Source organism: Siphateles boraxobius, unplaced genomic scaffold (genome assembly GCF_051911475.1).
Source record: "Siphateles boraxobius isolate OS27281-9 unplaced genomic scaffold, OSU_SipBor_1 104, whole genome shotgun sequence".
Classification (NCBI taxonomy): domain Eukaryota; kingdom Metazoa; phylum Chordata; class Actinopteri; order Cypriniformes; family Leuciscidae; genus Siphateles; species Siphateles boraxobius.
The window spans coordinates 514729-536457 of record NW_027508705.1 but is presented as its reverse complement, the minus strand read 5'-3'; the positions used below and the strand labels follow the sequence as shown (position 1 = coordinate 536457).

Below are 21729 nucleotides of genomic sequence, written 5' to 3'. Positions count from 1 at the left end.
TATAATATGCATTAAGACAAACCATGTGCAAATTCATAAGTCAACACCATTTCGGAGTATTTTCTCAAAAACGTGGTTTGAAATTGCCGGTCTTTCTTGGGTCACAAACTACCTTGTAACCAATCACGTTAACGTCTGGGCGGGCTTTAGCATAACTGCTGTGAAGCAGGGGAGTCTAAAGAGAAGCCAAGTTATATCAGTATATTTTTCTGTTGATATGAAAAATCGGGTACTTTTACTACAGTAAAGTTGACCGAGTGGGTACTTTTACTACAGTAAAGTTGACAGAGTGGATCTCTGAGCTTGTGTGATTGACTGACTGGAGGCGGGGCTAATTTGCACATCATAGATCTGCATACTAAATTAAGCATTAGAGTTATATTCCAGCTATTTAAAGGCATTATAAAATTCAAAAAAAGTTTAAATATGTCATTTCGGTGATCAAAGATTGGTTTTAAGGGATAAAATGATTGACCACAACGGGACTTTAACAATTGAGGAGAGTTCTGGGTGTTTTTCCCCTGTCCTTATTCAGTTTGGTCTATTGAGGACCTAAGGGGTCTCACAGCTTGGTCCTTGTCAAATCAGGATGTGCTCATCCCTAAAAAATAAGTCTGCAAATCAATATTTAACCAGTTGCTGAGGCAATATTTGCGACTTCATATTTTGTCACTTTAAACTGTGACTTTCCTGTGGTTTAAGCTTCCCACAGTGTTGACATAACTGTCAACAACAGACCATTTTTTCCCCCCTGTCTTTGATAGCCAACGTTTTAGTTACTGTTTATAAAAATATATTTTAGCTGTTCAAAACCCCCTAAGACCCTATTGCTTTTCTTAAGGCTTAGTTTTAGTTTGCACATTTTGAATCTGTCAGCCTGTGCTCATGGTCACTGTGTCTACAGGCCTCAAGAGATGAAATGTCCATAAAATCGCTGTCATTGTGCTGACAGATAAAAAACCAGACAGCTGGATTGTTGTTCTTTTGATCTTTGGGGGAAACTTGTCATGGTTCCGTTAACTATGACTGGCTAATAAACGGCAAAACTGTCATAAAGCAACCATGTGTATTCCAGTTTGGCAAGATGACAGCACTCTACAGGGCAAAATTCAAAAGCCAGTGACCATGACATGATATTTCATCCCTTCACAGAGAGATAACTGCGTTTCGTGGAAATCCCCACCCAGCGTCAAGGATGCGAGCTGTTCCAGTCTCATGCAGTGATAAGGGGAACTGCTGTGTTAAGATATCTGGTCGTAAACACACAGGAGAAAGAGCAGCTCTGTTTTTGCTAGATCAACATGACTGAAGAGGTGGCAGATTATTTTTCCATTTTGTGTACAATTTAAACTTGTTTATTATCCTAAGTCCAACCTCTCAACCGCTGTTCTTTTTAATCTTCTCGCATATGAATCCACGGGGTACAATTAACAAATTACACCAAGCATGCACTTTTAACCTCAGGTCATCGTAAACAATTACTGCCAGTGTACTGGACTAATTGAAGTCTCAGCTGAGCACAACACTGGCTTTCCAGCAGACCTCGTACTTCATCTGAATGGCTGGCACAATAGATTCACCACATAAACCATTACCTTTCATGCAACATTAAACCTTTGAGTTGTCAATAGGACTTCAACTTTGATTGTCCCAGCATATTTATCTTCTAATGGCTGTTTAATGTCATACAAGCAGAAGAACTGTATAGACCTTATATAGCTGCACTCATTGCGTTCTGTCTTCCGGTTTGTATTTCGACAGCATAAAGGTAAGATCTTACGGATTTATGAATGAACCGCTCGGTTTCAATACTATACCGGTTTACTGAATTTTGTTATAACGTCTGCTTCAAACATTAAAATGCTCATGATAACTTTCGTTAACGTCTGCTTCAAACATTAAAATGCTCATGATAACTTTCGTTAACTCTACAATGAGTTAATCCACTTCACCAGCTAATTACTCTTCGACAGCAATGCTATAGAAAAATACAGAGCTACCGCAAAAACTGAAGTTCAAAGATGAAATTCTAATGGATTCTCTGGCACATAAGGTCTATATCACAACAGCGCTTCAGGTGACCCAAGTATTTCTCAAGGAGTCCTTTCCTCTCTTATTACTTTCTACCTCTGCTGCAACTGCAATAAAACTATAACTAGTTTACTCTTAACCAGTGTTGTGCAAGTTACTTCCAAACTGTAATACATTATACATTACTTGTTACTGTTATTTAAAAGTTATTCATTACCTTACAATATTACTGTCTCAGAATTGTAATGCGTTACATTACTCCTGTATTACTTTTGAGTTACTTTCACCAAAATAACTATACAGAAGTAGAACTTAACATTCTAAAATGACTAGGGCTGTAACGATATGCGATATGAAACCGAAATCGCGACACTCAGATCCACGAACCTGCAGAATCGCAACACACCCCTTCCAACTCCCAGCGTTATCAATACCGTCCAGATCCAATGCTACCACATCTTTAAATTACGATTAGTATTATTTGAAGTTAAATTATTTAAAATTTGGGAATTCCAGCTTTATGGACATGACATTTGCAGTCAAAACTTGAAATATAAATTCTCAGAAAATGCATTAATACCAAAATATTGAAATGTCTGTTTATCCATAGGCTCCTCCCTGAAAGGAGTCCAGACATTAGAAAAATATCAGTCTACACATGCGTTTTATATTTAATATTATGGAAATAGACAGTCATGCGTGACAAAAAAAAACTTTAACTTTTAGGAGGCAACGATTTTTTTTGTTTTTTTGTTGTAATTCTGTGAATTAAACTGCGCAAATCGGATGAAGAAGGGTTGGCTCTCCACAGAACATAAAATATTTATTTTATTTTATTTTTCGTGTTCTCATTTATGAGTAAAAAAAAAATGTTACAGACGTGACAGTCCTCCGGGACGCGACCGCTCTGAAGCGGCACTAAAAGACTCTTTTAAAACTTTCACAGAGACCTTACACACACAAAGCCTTTCTTTAAAGTGAATTTCGTTTTGTATTAATTGTATTTTAATTTTAATCAATGTTTCATCAACCAATTGCTTGGATTTAAGCGCGTGAACTGGAGCGCGTCTCATAAATTAACCCAAACTCAGCGAATAAGGTAGCCTATTCACTGACCTGAAAAATATATCTATATTGATATGTCTACTTGTAAACAGAACAATTCAAAACGAAAGAAAACAGACTGCTCTCTGCTTATGAAATGAAATGTGCATTTCTCTCTGGTGCATTCACTAGCCTACTGCGAAGATCGCGAGTCAGCATAGTCAACTTCATCTTGACCTTATTAATAAACAATTAAAATGTCTCCTTGCTATATTTGACAAATTCATAATCATTGCTTTTGCCGGTTCTTTGTGACAGCTTTTAGGTGCTTTATCGGCAGCGCCGCCGCCCTTACATGAACGGGTCACCGCCGCATCAAAAACATGATTGCGTGATGAAAACATGAAAAATACCACTTAAACATAGCCTAACTGTTTAGAAAGAAAACACAGAACGAATAGCCTAATGCTCATACGTCCATCTCGCGAATGTATAGTCTTCTTCATGCCATCTTCACCATTAAACGTATTCTAACCCTAACCCTACCAATATACTAATACTCTAATAACACTCTAATGAGAGTCAGTAGACATGTAGGTGCAATGTTACTTATAGTCAACAGAATGTGTTAAAAGGACCATCAAAATAAAGTGAAACCTAATGCTTTTGTGCATAATCCACAGTTATATTTTGCAAGTATTGTGAAGAAATTGAATGTTTTTTTGTGTGTGTTTTGTTTTATTTATTTTGTATCACTCATAGGTGTCTGAAATGACCAATTTAATGTTGGCATGAAACGGAGCTTGCGATTAGTCTTTTCTTCCCTTTAGTGATGTATATCTGAGTGAAACGTAAATGTAAAGGCGTGACTTAATTTTGTCCATTGGGAATTAACTGGATCGTTATCATTTACTATTGCTTCGATCTCATGTGAGTCAGTGAATTTAGTCAAATCCAATGATTACTTCTTCCCCTGAAATGCGGCCGGGTATTGTAAAAACCTGCACTGGAGTCCTGGAAGTAATGCAAAGCCAACCAATCAGGGGTGCGTTTCCCAAAAGCATCGTTGGCCAACTATGATCGCAATTTCCATTGAACTCTATTGGTAACGACGGAACTTGCGACCATAGTTGGCTTTGGGAAACGCACCCCAGGGCCGTGTTTCCCATACAACGACATAACTCGCTGCTTAACTACCATAGTACGATGCATCGTTGAAGAAATCAACTAGCTAGTCTCGACTGTTTCCCGAAACCGTATTGTTGCAAATTGGTCGTTCAACCAGGATTGTTAATAATGCCACGCAGGTGGTGGAGTAATAACTACTTTTAATGAATCTGTTTAAGATCGAATTAATGTTAGATGTTTGCTATAAATTATGGACATGGCATCTGAGGAATATTTCTCTTTTGTCTCAGTTATTTTTCTTTATTTCCAGATTCAATCTAGGCTTGTTCATATGCACTATGGAGCACGGTCGCACAAGCACACTCTTCAAAAACTGTGCTTTAAATCTCTTGACAAACTAAAAGAGGTAAATCAGATTGTATGTGTTCTAAATAAAGATACAGATTGTACTGAATGCCAGCTTGCTTATTTTGCTCAAGATAAGGATTTATTGAGTCCACATGTAATGCAAACAAGAAACTCTGCTTCTAACCACAGGTCGAGATCTGTCGTTCTGATCACACAACTTTGCAATGCTTTTTGCGATTGTTCGATGGAACTATGGTTTCGGGAAACACCGACTCGTTGAACTATGCTGATAACGACGGAACTTGTGACCATATTTGGCTGATGATGTTTTCGGGAAACACATCCCAGATTAGTGCTTGGCAGATTGAGAGAGTGCTTGCCATTTTTGAGTGCAATATGCATCAGATGGTCCGTGAAAAAGACTGTTAAGTGTGATGCCTAATTGTTGAGACTACAAGAAACTCCTGGACTATTATATTATAAGTGGATGTTGCAAAAGTAATGGAGGTTTTGATGAGACGATTTGAAGAAGGGATATCCTCATAGCCTTCAAAGGGCGGGATAATTGGCTCTGTCATGGATGAGTGGCTGAGAGGTTTACTCATGCCTGAGACCGTGTCAGTTCAAGAAAATGATTTAGTTGCTTGCGTTGACTGTCCTGTCACTACTCCCTGCTTAAACACTGGTAAAACAACGTGTTTTAAATTCCATCTCTTGCTCTGCATACGCAGGCCTATTATTTTCTCTCTATTACTTTCTTCTCGTTCCTGAGGTGATGGACTTGACACCTTTTATCTATCACTCTGGGAGCTGTACGAATGCACTGCAGAAGTTGAGAGTGAGATCTATGGGCTCGGCGCCTGCATTAACTTAAGATAAGAGCTTTGCAGACATTTGAGTCCTTGACCCTGCTCAACCCGTGCTACACCTCGCCTACATAGTCCCTCACATCCACACTCGGTCCCCTGCTGCTTTCTGCCTCTTGGATGCGTCATACTCACCTGAATCTGTCTGTAATCCTCAGCTTTTGCATTATTAATTTGTAATGTGTATAACTGGCTGTAATTTGATATGGAACAGCTGCTATATGATGAGTAAAATGAAAGGAGGTGTATATGCTATGGTTGTTATTCTTCAAATTTCAGTTTGTATCAGAAAATACTTGGTACATTGCAACAATTTGCAGCATTGATATTGTAGATATTTACTTTTCCAAAAGTGAAAAAGTAAAAGTGTACAATTAGTAAACTGTAATTGAAAGTGTAAATCTGAATTTTTTTCTGTTTTCTCTCTCTATCGAGTGCTGCAGTGAGGACATATTATTGTTGGCCAACCCGGAAGTAGCATTTTTGCCCCTCAATAAAAAAAAAAACATTAGGGTTTTTTCATTCATTTTGGATTGCTGCAGAAAATAAGCTCTGTGACCAACAAAAGTTTATGATTCATACACCGTTTGTTCGTCATGATAATCTTCACAAATGGACACAATTTTCCTTGAATTTTGAATGTTAATTTCATGTAATATATTTTTGAGCTTTACCGAAATAACTTCAGTCAGGCTTTTGTTAGTCTCACGTTTATCGAAACCAATACTTTGACTTCGATACTGCTTCCTGACCGACATTTTTCGATACCAATTTTATGAAATCTGTGAAACAAGATTACAGTACATATTATCAAAAAAAAAAAAAAAATGTTGTCTGTAAAAAAAAAGTGTATTTGTTTTTCGATTTGAAATGGTGTGTTAAAAAGTAGACTTTCAAGCTTTCTATATACCTATTTCTCATGTCTGTGAGGCAAGTAGCCTGTACGCCGAGTTTCAGTTAATTTGTGACGCGCTCCTTTTCTTCTTGCAGTTGAAGATGGAGCAACTTTCTGCTCGTAAGTTTCCGTGCTCTGTCAAGTGCTTCATAAGATTTGTCATGTTGCCGGTCCTGGCAGCAATTATCTTGTAGCAAACATTGCATTGCACTCTGTTGGCATAGTCTGGTGAAATGTAGTCACACTTTTGATTTTTTTTTCAACATCTTTATCATCTATGGGGGTTGGGACGCTTTACAAACTACAGCCTCACGTGTGAGCCACATCTCTGGGCGTAACCGGTGTAAACTAGCGTTTTTCCTTGATGCTTCGTCACAAACATTCATGTTGCATGCTTATTGGCTCACTGACATTGACGAGATTAACCCCTTAAGTATTGAAATTTGGTACCAAACAACAAGACATTTGTTGATACTCGATGGTATCAGACTGACCGCAGAAGGACTGGACTCGCAGCTTTCATTGGCCAAGGACCTCCCAGAGGCGCCCAATGGAACGTTTTGTTACTTGTCATGTTTAGGGGCGTAAAAATATAACGTTGATGTCCCTACAATAACATGCTGGTGTGTAACACTCTTGGATGTATTTTAAAGTCTATAATGCGAAATTTACGCAGTTCGCATACTTTTTAAAATCCATCCTGATAAGTGATTGTCACAGTTGTAAACACGACGCCGTTCTTCCATGATGGGGTTTGGTATCGCAGCATCTTTGTTTCTTGGCATACCGATAAAGAACACGACACGCGCGTCTCCCGGAAATCCTGTAGAGTTCAACCAATCAGATGACGACTTCGAAACTCCTGAAGTGTTTCCAGTTTTGTGTGCCATATGCATCAGACCTTCAGCCAACTGTCCGTCTGAGGCTGAGACTAGGCTTTTGTTAACATCATTCATTCAAGTCAGATATCTGAATTCAAAATGATGAAATTGATCAATTTCTATCACTTATTTATACATGGTTACTTGCTTTCCACTCACCGATTTCTACAGTGTATATATAGATTACTGTTAATATGATGTTTTCTTATAGAACAGTGTTCCGCAATATTTCAAATCGATATGCCCCTTCCAGCCTCACATCTCAGCAATTCATGTATCATATAGAATTTCATGTTTCCCACCTCTGAATACAGCTTCGCTTTCCACTTGAAGGGCACATTATTATTTTATTATAATTTCTTGTACTTGAATGTCACATTTTCAAAGACTGATATTCTATATTTCCTCCTCTCCTGCAGGAGGCGCTGTCCATTTCCCTTGGAAGTCACCAGACTGTCAGGAGAGCACACGGTCTGAGAACAGGTGCCAGGTCTGCTCTCTTCTGCCACCCCAGTGCCACTCTGACAGCCCAGGTGAGTGATTTATTCACAGTCGGAGCTACTGTGCGATGCTTGAGACATGCCCCAAATGCTCTCTCAATCTCTACAGTACATTTCTGATTTAACATCATATACACATACACAGAACTTCAGAACTTGGAGGGCGCATAACGAATGCAAAATGGGTGCTCATGTGCCCTCCTTCTGAACCACCTGCAGTGTTGTGGACTTCACATACTGGACTTTCAATAACAGGCTGCAAATCCATATCAAGTGCACAATTTGTGAATGTTTCCCCGGGGGGTGACATCTACTGTTTCTTTCTCCAGCCTATTTATTTGCTCCTGCCCAAAAAGAAGCATTTAAAACTATAAGTTAGTATTTTTGTTGAAGCAATTACATTCTACATTACATTCGTAATATAGACAAAAGGGTCACAATTTAGTTTAGGGTTCAGTTATCATTATTACTAACTATTAACTTTTGCCTCAAACTCCTATTTACTGATTATTAATAGTTAGTAAGGTAGTTAAGTTTAGCTATTGGGCAGGATTAAGAGTGGCAGAATAAGGCATTAATATGGGTTTTAGAAGTACTAATGAACGGCCAATATCCTAACTTGATAATAGTGAGAATTGGACTCTAGACCAAAGTGTTATTGACAAAAGTTAACTAACTTGTTCTTTTAAGATATAACTTTTTCCCCTGTGGAGGAGCAGTTGGTTAGGCGTAGACAGTGCAGTTTAAAGAGCTCAGATCCATGTAAAGACTAGTTGCATAACGTTGCATCATTTCCTTTCCATTCATTTCCCTTTCTGATCTTCTTATGCAGTCCTTGTATATTATATACAAACGTTTGAAATGTACATTTATTATTAATTATTTCTAGGTTGTTTTTTAAGAACAACTTTATGAAAGACCGAAAAGAAACGACTACAATTCTTACCTCTGAAAGCATGTCACAGATGCATTTCACAGACATGAAAGACATTTACTTTCTTACTGTACTTTCCTGCTCTTATTATGCTTAATCCATCAGTGCATGCTATTCTAAAGAAAAATAATGGTCTTTCATCAAAATATAAAGCCCAAAGTAGCCTTTCAAAGGATTCTCCATTTGATGGTGTGCGCCAACACAGGAACTCGCAAGTTGAACAACAAATAGGATTTGACACAAATTTCACCATCTGCTTGTGTCAAAGCTTTGAAAAGCTGTGTTCACCTGTACACGTATGTTATGCATTTGTGTTGAAACGGCATGTAGTAAGCACATACTGTGCTGATGGCGAAACTTGCATAACACAGCACAACTGTCAACACAGCACAACATAACCTACTGCATTTACATAATATAAATATATATATATATATATATATATATATATATATATATTTGCACCTTACGAGTATCTATTCTATGTATAATTACCTCTTTTTGTATTTTTGTATACTGTTGTATATTGTAAATTGTTGTATATTGTATATTGTTGTATATTGTAAACTGTTGTATATTGTACATTGTATATTATTTATTGTTCTGTTAGTGTATATGGTACTGTGAGTAATTGTGCGCACATTAGATGTGTAATCTATGTAATCTGATGTTTGCTGTAATTGTTTTCGTCACATCGTGTCATACTGCTATGTTGCTCGGAACTGCACCTAAGAATTTCACCCACTGTTGCACTTGTGTATATGGTTGTGTGACAATAAAAGGATTTGATTGATTTGATTGACATAACGCACTGTACCCATACCTTAGCATACGCATAAAAAACAACTTGCTCCACCTCTGAAGTTACTTTCCTCATTGGATGACATCAAGCCGTTTTTTTCACAATTCAGTCAATTTCCGATCAACTCCCCTCAAACATTTGTAAAATTTGGTGCACGCTGTCTCATGTTGACTTCATGTTAATAAAAAACTATAATATTAATTTCAAGGTTTGAGTGTTGATCTCTAATGAATTATGATTCATGTTAGTGATTCAGACTCCCAGAGGCTTTTTATTTTTCCGTGTTCCTGAAGAGCAATCCAAGGATAATCGAATTGATGGCTCCTGTAGCATGATCATTTCATCCTGGTTTTTACTCATTGTAATTCCCATTGACAGGAGATCAATTCAGCATCTGCCCCGAGAAACATTAGGATTGTTTTTGTCTTCAACTCTAGTTTGGTTTGCAAAAGCGGTGAGGCTTATACACATGATATTAAAACATCCCTGTAAGGGAAAGTGTTCACATCTTTCAAATAAAGATGCGTATCTTTTTCCTGCCAGTGTCTGTGACATGAAAAATGTATGATCAGAGGAGGATATTTGTTGTGTGAGTGCTCGACGTGTTTCTTGCTGGTGCATTAGTATGATTTTTCTCTCCGTGTGAGTGTGCGTGTGTGTGTTTTGTTTATTGAAATGGGAAAAAAGTGTGACCTTTAGAAAAGTCCCATTTTCAAAGTGTTGAGTGTGAAATGGAGGCGTTCTCTTTCCCACCCGAGGGATTTGATGAAAGAATAGATTATAGCGCATTATCAACCTCTTTAGGATAGTAGAGAGAGAGTGCCAAGACTTTCTCTTTCTCTCCTTTCACCTTTTTATCTCTAGCTGTGTCTTTACTGCTGCAGAGTGTGTTATAGAAAGAAAAGAGCATGTGTCAAAGCATTAGGTCCACTGGCATGCTAGCTGTAAACCTCTTCAAAGTCAGTTAAACCCATTTTATTTCTGTAATCTGATGTATTTCCAAGTTAAGCAGGATATCATAGTATAAAGGCGCCTCACTGCTTCTTCGTTCTTCGGTTTGGGATGAAAAAAAGTCCGAAATTCGTGAGCAGCGATATACTGTTAGTGAACATCCTGACGTCGTCCACGCTGATGAGAGTGATGTTTAGATAAATATGTAAATATGTGCTCCATGTTTTACTCTCAATAACAAAATGAACTCGCAACAAAAATGACTGCCGTGAGATAACCGCAGTTCAGAAAGCATCTGATCATAGCGATGTTGATGTTTGCGCAAGTTCTGCGATTCAACACTCCAGTAAAGTCACGTAACGTTTATTTATATACCACTGTATACAATAGATTGTTTTAAAGCAAGGAGCTTTACAGTATTAAACATGAAAAAACAGTCTGTCTTTTCAATTAGAATAGAAACTGCATTTTCTATTATAAATTGGCTCTCCAGTGGTAATGTATTTTCACGATTTCCACATTAAAGAAGGCGGAGCCACAGAGCCACACCTACATATTATGTAATCACCAAGGACCAATGGTAGTTTGTAGGTTTATTTACCTGCCTTGGCAAACTTTTCTGCAAAGTTCGCTTTGGCAAGCTGTTTCAAACTCCTGAAACAAACACAAAACGAACTTTGTTTTGGCCTGTTTACTGTTTTGATACTATATTTGAATATATAGATATAAAATACAATATACTGTAAAGGACTTTCACATTGATTTTACATTGACTAACACATTGTCCTAACTGTACGCAATGCAATACGATTCCAGTGACAAGCAATGTGTCTATCCACACCATGTGCGACACAGCTTCAAGACAAAATCAATCAGAAACTGTATGTATGTGAAATGCGCTGCTGTTTTGCACTTGCAAAGAAATGGAGAAGTACATAATCAAACTGATAAAAGCATTTTAACGTTATTCAAAATACATAGTCTGGGACTGATACAAAACTTAGTCATGGAATATATGGAATATAAATATACTTGTTTGTTCACACAGTTCACAGTTTGACCGTTCTTTTGAGTTATTTTCAAGATCTTAAAAGATCTCCACTGTCACTTTCATTGTCTATTAAAGTTATGCACAGCGTTATACAAACTCAAAAGAAACCATTGTAATATCATACAAAACATAATCAGTACCTGAGCTGTCAGCTGTGACGTGGCAGAAATAGAAACCATCCCAAAAATAGAATCCCCAGTCTCTCATTGTGTGTTGCTTTTGGTTAGGACAAAACTCTGATTAACATAGAAAAGATACATTTTATCGTGTGCCGCATCTGTTTACGATAGAGTGTAAAAGATACTAGTGGAAATGGGTTAGATTTTGGTGATTGAGATTTGATTGGATGGTGAGGAGGTGAAACATGTTAGGATATGATATGATTGGTTAATAGTATGTTTCCCCGCCCACATGGCCTTAGTTACATCAGCAGAAAAGTTTAAACCAATCGGATGGTTGCAGGTTAACTAATGGCATGAAACTGAGTTTTTTTGTTGTTGTGGCAATGCAATAGAAGAACAATTTGGGTTCCCCAAATAACGTTTCTGTAAACCGTTCTTAAAATAACCATTTTTATTCTTAGTGTGAAGAATATTTTAATAATCTGCAGAAACTTGTTGCATTATAAAGAATCTGCACATTGGAAAGGTTCCATGCATGTTAAAGGTCCTTCATGGAACTATTGATGCCAATAAAGTACCTTTCTTTTTAAGAGTATATCTGACCAATAGCAGATGGAGAAAACCTCTTTGCAAATAGTCATTATTTTTGCATAGAAATTACGCATGGTACCTTTACTTTAACTTGCTCATAAGAAGTTCTTTACATTGTTGTTCTGAGAGTAGTTGCGACTGCGAGTACAACCACTCTAGTGCCTCTTGCTGCAATACTGAGAATACAACACATTTGTGCTCGGATGTTTCACACATGGCTAGAGGGTTTGCGTTTATATACTTGAGTAGATGACAGGCTCAGGGTTTGTTCAAATGAAAGCTGTTGTGTTATTTTCCCTGTCTGTAATATCATGCAGAAATAGTTTAATGAGCTTGTTCAAATGTATAAACTTGGTTGTTCCACAGTGTATTTCCATTTTAAACAAAATCAAAAGATAAGCCAATATTTTGACAAAACTTCTGTTCCAGTACATTGTATAACCTAATTAATAAATCTCTTCTAGGCTGCATGTCTCGCTCGGTGTCTCTGCCTGTCTCGCTCTCTCGCTGTCTCTCTCCATCTTTCTCTTCCTGCATTGCTGTATTGAGGGTCAGACACTGCATCGATTGCCCTGAGCTGCAGCTCCCTTCCTCCACTGACAGGTTATCTCTCAGAGAAAGAAAGAGAGCTGTGCTCAGCATTATTCTCATATGGACGTGATTAATCTCTCTTTTACACACACGCACACACACACGCACACGAACAGATCAGGAATTACCCCAACAAACAACACGTCACTTTGAGAGAGATGTGGGATAGGTTAACTGACACAGCCAGAAACGATGCGGGAATAACTGGTGTGCTGCATTTAGAAAATGGACCTGTCGCTTAGACCCAACTTAATGGCACTGACCATTAAGAGCCTTGCTTTCTGACATTTTCTTGATGTTACTCTTTTCTAATGTATGTTAATTGAAGTCTTGTGTGTTAGGATTCTTTCTTTTTTTTTTACAGAAATCATGCCTACACTCTAAAGAAAATGGTAGGTTAAAACCAATATAATTTGAATGATTCAGACAACCCAGCGCTAGATGTAAATTAACATCTCTAGCACATGCGGAATGACTGCAGTAGGCAACAGTAATAATCAAAAGATTAAGAACACCTAAAAATGGACACAAATATAACTGAACATAAAAAAAATCCATACTCACCAGTTTCTGCTGCAATTGCATGTCATGCTGAGGAGGACCTTTTTTTATTGGACCCGAGTCTTTAACCACCTTTAGCCACCCGAGTAAAAACAGCCCATCCATCAGACCTGGGCTGTGTTTCTCATAAGTATCATAAGCCCAAGTAGATCATAGAGACCATTGATGCCAAAAGTTCTACGAACAACTTGGCTCACAATGCTTTTTTAAACATTAAGCAAGTAAAAAATGTGACAATATTTACGTGTGCCAAATACAAAATAACCAGAACAAAGAAACCGTCAACATTACAAATCCATATATATATATGTATGTGTGTGTAAAATATATATGGTCATAAAGTCCATCAATCTCGTGAATGTGATGCAGTCTTTCCTGAGAGTTTTAGTTCCATATTAAAAATCAGTGGACATGCAAATGGACTGTAGTCGAAGTGCCGTCCATTCGTTTTGCTCTGATTCAACGCATTCAAACATTCCAGTCTGCGTTTTCTTCTTTTTTTTCTGTCTTTAGGGAAGCTATATCCGAAATGTGCAGCTGCACACACTCGCGACTTCGAGAAAACACTGCTCTCTTCAGCCATATCTGCAGTGGTCTTCCACAGTTTTCTCCATGGCAGAAGCCTGTTTTTCTACACTCGATTGTTATCGTTCTTATACGTGCAGGCAGACACTCTGCCTAACAAGAGAATAGTAACTCTTGCTTGAAGTGAATTAGCCTCTCAGAAGTATATGCCGTGATCAAACATGCAGTACTGAGTCCAGAGAAACACCCTTTAATCCCATAAGATCTCTTTATGTGCCATCTCTGATAGACTTGCTAACATTGTCACTACTGCTTGTATCAGAGACCGTACTAGTTTATAGTCAGATCAGTTCATATGATCATATGTTGTTTAAAGCATAACAAGATAAAAAGCATACCTTAAATGCAATGTAAATCACTTTGGATGAAAGCGTCTGCCAAGTGCATAAATGTAAATATTAAAATTTGAATCTCAGACATGTCTGTGTTGTCCTCGCACAAATTTCAGGATCTAGTAATATTAGTGTCCTCTGAGGAATCTAATCCCATTCAGATAGGAAGTTGGAATTGTGGGATATTGCTTTTTCACAACGCTCTCATTTATTCTGACCTTAGGCAAACTGCACACTAACTAAAGCTGAATTTTCTCTGCTCCTTTTGCTATGGATTAGACCTTTTCAAAATACTAAAGAAGAGAATCATAAAACGTTTAATAATTCAATCATTTATTTAAATTTTAACAATACTTCCTTGTTCAGAAATTCTGTGTTGTCTGTTCCAAATTCTGTTTTATAATTTAAATTTAATACTTAATAATTTTGTACTTTTGAAAAGTAATCAAATAAAATTGGAAAAATGCTTTTTTTGGCCCACAAAGTAGTGTGAGGTACAAAGTACAGTTTAAATGAAAAGAGACACAAAAAAATTTATTTCTTAAAAACAGTGACGATAGTTTTATGAAATGAAAGGGTAAAATGCTGGTAAAGTGACAGTCAGAGCAGCTCTGGAGATGAAATTCATGTATTCATATCCTCAATTATTGAGAATTAATTATTATTAGATGGGTTTTGGGGCTGGGTCAGTGGGACTGTTTCTGGGGGATAAATCTGAGGGAAGAACAGGAGACATGGATAAGGACTCGGAGAATGCAGAAGACAAAAGATAGGTAAAATAAAAAGTGTCTGGATCAAAAAATCTAGTTACGTACACAATGCACTCAATGCCCAAACCCCATCTCTGCAATAATAATTAATAAAGGTTGGTTTCTAAAGTACTTCGTCCTGCCTCTATGTATTCTGTTTCATGGGTAGCCTAAATGTGTTCAATTCAGACCTTAACATTAAGTCTTTTACTGTTATATGTCAACAAGATTCAACAAGACATTTTCACCTGCTATACCCAATGTTTAGATTTGTTGTGGTATTTATGCAAATTATCACATATGTAAATAGATTATGCACCGTTTGTCCATGTTAACAAACAATTTCAAAAAACTTGTAATACAATTTTTGTTTGTCTTGATGTAAGTAATCAACTCAGTAAGTAAGTAATTTACAGTCATAAAATGACTGGACTATTGGGTGATTCCGGGAGCAGAATTTGAGGTAGCATTGTTTTGACCCTAATTACAAGTTTCCAGCAGCTTGTTGACTGGGTTGTCCACCCAGGTTGTGATCCTCAGACATCATAGATTTCATTTTTATATGACAACCTTTTACAGCAGCCCATGTCTGCTAAACCCCCTTTGCCCCCTGGGTACTGGGGCTCTATATTTTAAATAGACTGTTCTTCTATCTTTCACAGACGTATTTTGAAGTATGAACTTCTCCTGTTTTTGTTTCAGAGAGTAGGGCCCAGAAGTTGAAAAGCCCCATTTTAGAAACTGCTATTTTGGTCTTTTTTCGGCCTCACAGCCCTCTCAGTCCCGTCTAACCTCTCCTGTCTTAAACAACAGCATTCTGTAGAACTGAGAAAATCAAGTAACTACTGCATAGCGAAATCAGAACACTGACAATCCAGTTCCTCGTGGTAATTACTGCATCTGCTTCAATTTGATTAGTCTGAGACATGTCACATGGAGAAAGTGTTGTTTAAAGGTGCCCTGAATTCCTAAGACGTAATGCTTAAATAATGTGTGGTATGCTAGAGGAGGACGTTTGGAGTGTGGGAGTGTGTAAAGAGATGCATTATTCTGTCCGTCACTGTATCATACTGTACAGTATTGTACATCAATGACTTGTTTCATCTCTTTAAAAATATTGGAAGGAACATTTTGGTTCTTGTTCATGTTTTTTCAACATATGCAGTCGTCTTTGCATGCTGGAGCACGGTACTAAAATACTCCGGCAGTGTTTCCTGCTAGAAATGTTAAATTTAGGAGTGAATTTTTTTTCAGTGAATGAAGCCCAAGCAGTGTAGTACAGTTCCAAGACAATTGACTCTTATGAACCTGTTCTTTTTAAGGAATCTGTCAACGACTCAAGTCAATCTCCAACTCTGGTTTGATGGCTCTCATTGATTGAATCGGTTGGAGTGGTTAGTGATTTACCATCTGACTCAATCACTCAACCACAGGTTATTAGTTTTGACCATATTCAACTCATAATGAACCAAGAACTGCTACCGTGTTAAAGTCAGCATGAAATGAAAAATCTCCCCATCTATTTTTCTAAATGCATTTTATCTATCTTATTGTGAATAATTCATCCACGATATTTTTTGACCTCGTAATTTATAATCGAAATGTCATATCTCTATATTGCAGTGAAATTACATACTTCTCGCTGGTGACATTTGCCAGACCTTTCCAATCATTTAATCCACTTTAAAACTCGTCCTTTCTTACAATCGACCGCATTCAGATCTCTCTCTCTATCCATCCAACAATTGGTGTACTGCTGGTCCCCTCCTTTTCTTTTTAGATAATTTGTTTAACTGAGATACACATTACAATATGGAAGAAAAGATGTCTCACTGCTTCCGTTTCATCCCAGCTTCAAACCAGTATAATTTGTAAGAAAAAAAAGAAAGAAAGAAATTTGAATATAATTTTTTTGTAATATATTAAAAGTTTTGTTGTATAGTCAATGGGCATGGGGAGAGTTGGTGGGTAAATTATACATGGATCAATGATATAGTTACAATTTCCCTATTGTACATTCCAAATTATGGGACAATCAAACAACAAAGCACACTGTTATAGCTTGCATCCTCAATAGAATGTTTCAAATCAGCAGCAGCTGGCAAACCTTCATGCACTCTCTGTTACCAGAACACCTGGTTATTGACTTATTTCCCCCCCTCTTTTTTTATTCAAATGGTCTCTTTGTTATATATAATGTTCTATTATAGATATTGTCAAACCATAGCTGCTGAAATCAGAAAATGATTGTGGTAGAGTTCCTCAGGAATCAGCCCATGATGCAACACAACAGCAACTAACCAAGCAGCAGAGTCAAGCCCAGACAGTGTGAGCGTAAAGTTTTATAATGTTGTGTGTGTTCAGTGTGTATGCCAGCTGCCAGCTCTCCCTGAGCCTAGAGCGAGGATCCTCTTTTTCAAGGGGCATGAGGTCTGGCGCACACATCTGGCTCATTTCTGGTTGCCTGCAGTTTTTCTTTGCCTGGGATAATGGTGTCCAATTTACAAACACATCATTCTGTTGAGCCAGCTTGTTTAATTATTTGCTACAGAGTTGCAAATCATTCCACTGTAACACAATGTCCTAACCAGGAGTGACCCTATAAAACTAGAAGGGTTTATCATCCTTAGCAACTAAGATAAGCGACAAGACATGTTGTTGGTAGCTTAGTTTCTTTCTTCAGCTTTCATTGTTTCCTGATTAAAAAGTATGTATAAAGGAATATTTTGTTGTAGGTATATGTATTTATTTGTATTTGAAGACATGTGCATGTGACTGGTTCATGTGTATTCCTAGATTTAGTTTTTTATTTGGTGTTACTGTAGTGATTTTGTAATTAATTTACAACAGGCCTATGAGGGTACAGTAAGAATAACTGTTATGAAATCAAAATGTGAATCACTGATGTGTTTTTTTTATGGGACAATACTAAATCCCAGTTAAATGCTAAAGAGAACTATAATTTCATTCGGCAATCTCACCCTGGTGTCGAAGTTTGATTACTTTATTAGAGATGGTGAAAAAAACTCTCTCTAAATGTTAAATAGATGCTTTCTCAGAGCGTTAAGGTGTTTTTGTGGTGGTGAAGGCAAAGCATGTATTTTAAGCTCTGTTTGTGATACTGAAGCTGCCTGGAGATTTTCTTTTCCCTGTGGAAAACTGGAAGATAATGTTTTTTGGCCCCATGTGATCTGAAAACCCATCAGAGCCTACAGGTAGACGGCACACACACGTTTAACAGCACACATACACAAACATTAGACTTAACTGTGTTTGCTAGTGTTTATATCATGATGTGCTGTACATCAGATGAGGGAAGTTTGGTGAAAAACAGCATCATGACCAACAGTCTCCATAGGAAAGGAGCTAATGAAGTGAAACCATCTCACTTTTAAACTCAATTCTGATGAGGTAAATGTGTTTCTTGCAAGCATACTTGGTGATTTGAATCCCGTCCGAACACCCGTCTTTGCTTTTCTCAAATTCTAACAATGGATTAAATGACCTATTGTTTTTCAGCTTTGAACTCCTCTGAGAATTAGATAATTCCTTTTTATTTTGACCATAACTAAATTAATTTCTCATTACACTTGAGTATAGATTTAGTCAACTCATCATAGACTTTTTTGCAATCTTTTTGTGGAAAATAAGAGTTAAATTTTGTGTTGTTGCGGTGTAACATTAAAATAAACATTACGATTAATAAGTAGAGTTTGTTTATATGTATGTATTATGTGTTCTTATTTCCATGACCAAAAATGTCCGAATAATTGTAAAGAGGAAGACTGTTTTAAGACTTGAGCTGAGTCTTTCTCTTTGGTCAAATCTTTATCTGATCTCTCCCGGGAGGCGTGTGTGCCAGAGAGGAACGGCATCATTAACAGAAATGGGCCGCAACTGTGAATTGAATAGATAAGATTTTATTTTAATGGTACCCCATTTTAGTGATGTTACAGTGGAAAGTTTTTTTTGTCTGTTTTTTAGATGGATAACCATGAACTCGGTCAATACAGAGTAAATCCATTTGCACTCGTTCAACCGTGCAAAATCTTCGCAGTGAAAGAGTGAAGCTGAAGTATTGGACGAATATTGATTCAGCCTCTTGTCTCTTAGGAAAATGAATGGGTCATGGCATTTTAATCTTTGATCCTGGTGTCAATGAGCTTGCAAAAAACAACAACAACAACACACACACACAAAAAAATGTCATGAAGACCTATTCCTAATTGCTCTTGGCCGATGAAACCCATGTGACTGTTTATGATTATTGATTCGCTTCAGTGAATCATATGTTTTTAATTGTTTCTCATCTCTCCAAGGAGCTTATGTTTAGTTTGTGTGTGGTTGTTAATTGGAAACTCTACAGACTGAATAATCTATAAGTATTACATTTGCAACTTTTGTGATAAGGGTGACTCATTACCTTAAGGTTTTTAGGATTCAATATTCAAGTAATGAATAACAGCTTTCACAAACATGAACACAAAACCGGTGTCCAAAATTACATACTCTGTTACATTTGGTTTGAAACCTTTTTTTGTGACTGTCGGCTGGGATCGTGTAGAGTTCTTTGAAGCTGCATTGAAACTGCAATTTGGACCTTCAACCCGTTGATAACTATTGAAGTCCACTATATGGAGAATAATCCTGGACTGTTTTCCTCAAAAACCTTAATTTCTTTTTGACTGAAGAAAAACAGACATGAATATCTTGGATGAGGTGGGGGTGAGTAAATTATCAGGAAATTTTTATTCTGAAATGAACAAATCTTTTAATGAAAGTCAGATGCTCTACATCTGCCATGTCGTTACTGTCACGTGACCTACGCCATCAGTTGCGTCGCTTCACCGCCGTTAACAAATCCTCTCCCGTTGCCTTATGGGATAGTAAAGTGTCCATTGAATTCGCCTACTGTTTTTCAAATACCATGTATTTGGTCATACTTCTCTGTTGGCGTGCAGTTTTTCACAATCTATCTAGTAGCAAAGTATTTGATTTTGGATGCAGCGAATGTCCTCCATAGCTTAATTAAAAATAAATCATATTTCACACTTGAATCAATTGAATTGAATTCTTTTTTAGGCTGACTGTTCGAAGTGCAAGTTAATATGCTGGCAGATTTTGCTGGAACATTCACATTAATTGTCTTGGTGATCAAGCAAACTTGAATTAGTTCACTATGCATGAGACTTTAGCAATTGATCAGATGTGGCATTAATGCATGTGCAAGAATCACAATCAAACATGTATTGTGTTCTTGAATGCTACTGTACATTTTCGACAGTGTTGCGCCTCTCTCGGATTGTCATGACGACTGCAAAGTTCAAAGTGCTGCTTCTGATTCTAGCCACTGAGGAGTATTTTACATCAGCTATAATGTGTGATTTAAACCTTTTTTTCTTTCTTTTCAAGTGCATTTGTGTTTTATTTATTGTAAGCCATCCTCAGAAACCATTTCTCCAGTCCATTGACATGAACATTAAATTACTACAGCTTTGGGAATGAATTATGAGACTTCTGGAAAACTCCACAAAGGCACATTGTAAGTCATGTCCAAGCCTTTGACTCATTTTTATTAATAACTATTTAATACGTCTTTTGGCTGGGTGACATTAAATATTCATGATGTATTTGCATTGATTTTGCTCATGATATAAAATAAAGCAAAATTATGAATATCTAAATGATTTAATGAGCTATTTATTGGCCATTAGTTTTCCTAAAGACTGTCATTAGAGTAGTTTCACAATCCTTTATCTCATGAGTATAAGATATGAGAATGAGCGTTAAAGCGGAGATGTTTTAGTAACGTCTCTAATTTAAATTTCAATAAGAAAAATGGTCTTCGAGCTGGTAAAGTTGAATTTTATTTCTGTGAATCAATTTAGTGATTCACTCCAACTAACAGTTTAAACAGTCCCTGTCTGACATGTATTTAATTTTTTTAGTAAAATTGTGCTTTATTTATTTTTTTGTGTACTTTGACAGAGGGAAAGCAAGGGCTAATTTTCTTCCTCCCAGCCCAGTTGCGCCCCTTAGCCTAGCAGACCCTGCCTTGGCACTTGAGACGCCAGCATTCAGATACATAAGCCGTCAGCATTTACAAGCAAATAACAGTCCAGCAGAGGAACGCTTAGCTGCAGGTCTCCAGGATAGGAGGCCATTGTTGTAGGAGCCAACCTGATCTCACTTGAAAACGAAACAATGTTACGAGGTGACGATTTAGTATGAATTTGTATGATGTGAATCATACTAAAACATACAATTAGAAAAAAGCAAGCATGAAGGCCTAACTTTAACCCCACCCCCTAAACATACCCATCACTGGCTGTAAGCAGATCGAACAAAAACATTGGACGAATTCATTTCGAATTAGCCACCAATTCACCAAAACGTAAAACCGTTGCCGTTATTTGTGTTGTGTTGTAGGAGCCAAAGATCCTCCAGTGAGTCTGTTGCTGGGGTTTGTGTGCACATATTTGCACAACTGTCACTGAGAATTCTCCAGCGAGTCATGTGTGAGGTTTGTGTGGTCGGGTTACTCGCTCTGCTCTGAAGCCTATGACCATCTGTCTCCATATGACTCATTGGGTCGGCAGTGAGCTCATTTCAAATAAATGAATGCTAACCAAGCGACAACCTTCCTGTCTCTCTCTTGAGTCCAACACAGAAGTGATTTAAACTGCAATTCATCGACTGGCCGCTAAAAACATCGGAGCCTGAAGAGAGTCAATCCCATAGACTCCCATGTTAAAATGAATTTATAT

At 37.3% G+C, this 21729-nt stretch overlaps 1 protein-coding gene across 1 annotated transcript in view; it reads left to right on the top strand.

Moving 5' to 3' along the window:
- mcu (mitochondrial calcium uniporter) overlaps positions 1-21729 on the top strand; it is a 91381-nt gene that overhangs the window by 31213 nt on the left and 38439 nt on the right. Inside the window, exon 2 of the mRNA XM_077246752.1 lies at positions 7613-7726. Coding sequence (XP_077102867.1) covers positions 7613-7726 — 114 coding nt within the window. The remainder of the gene's footprint in view (positions 1-7612; positions 7727-21729) is intronic.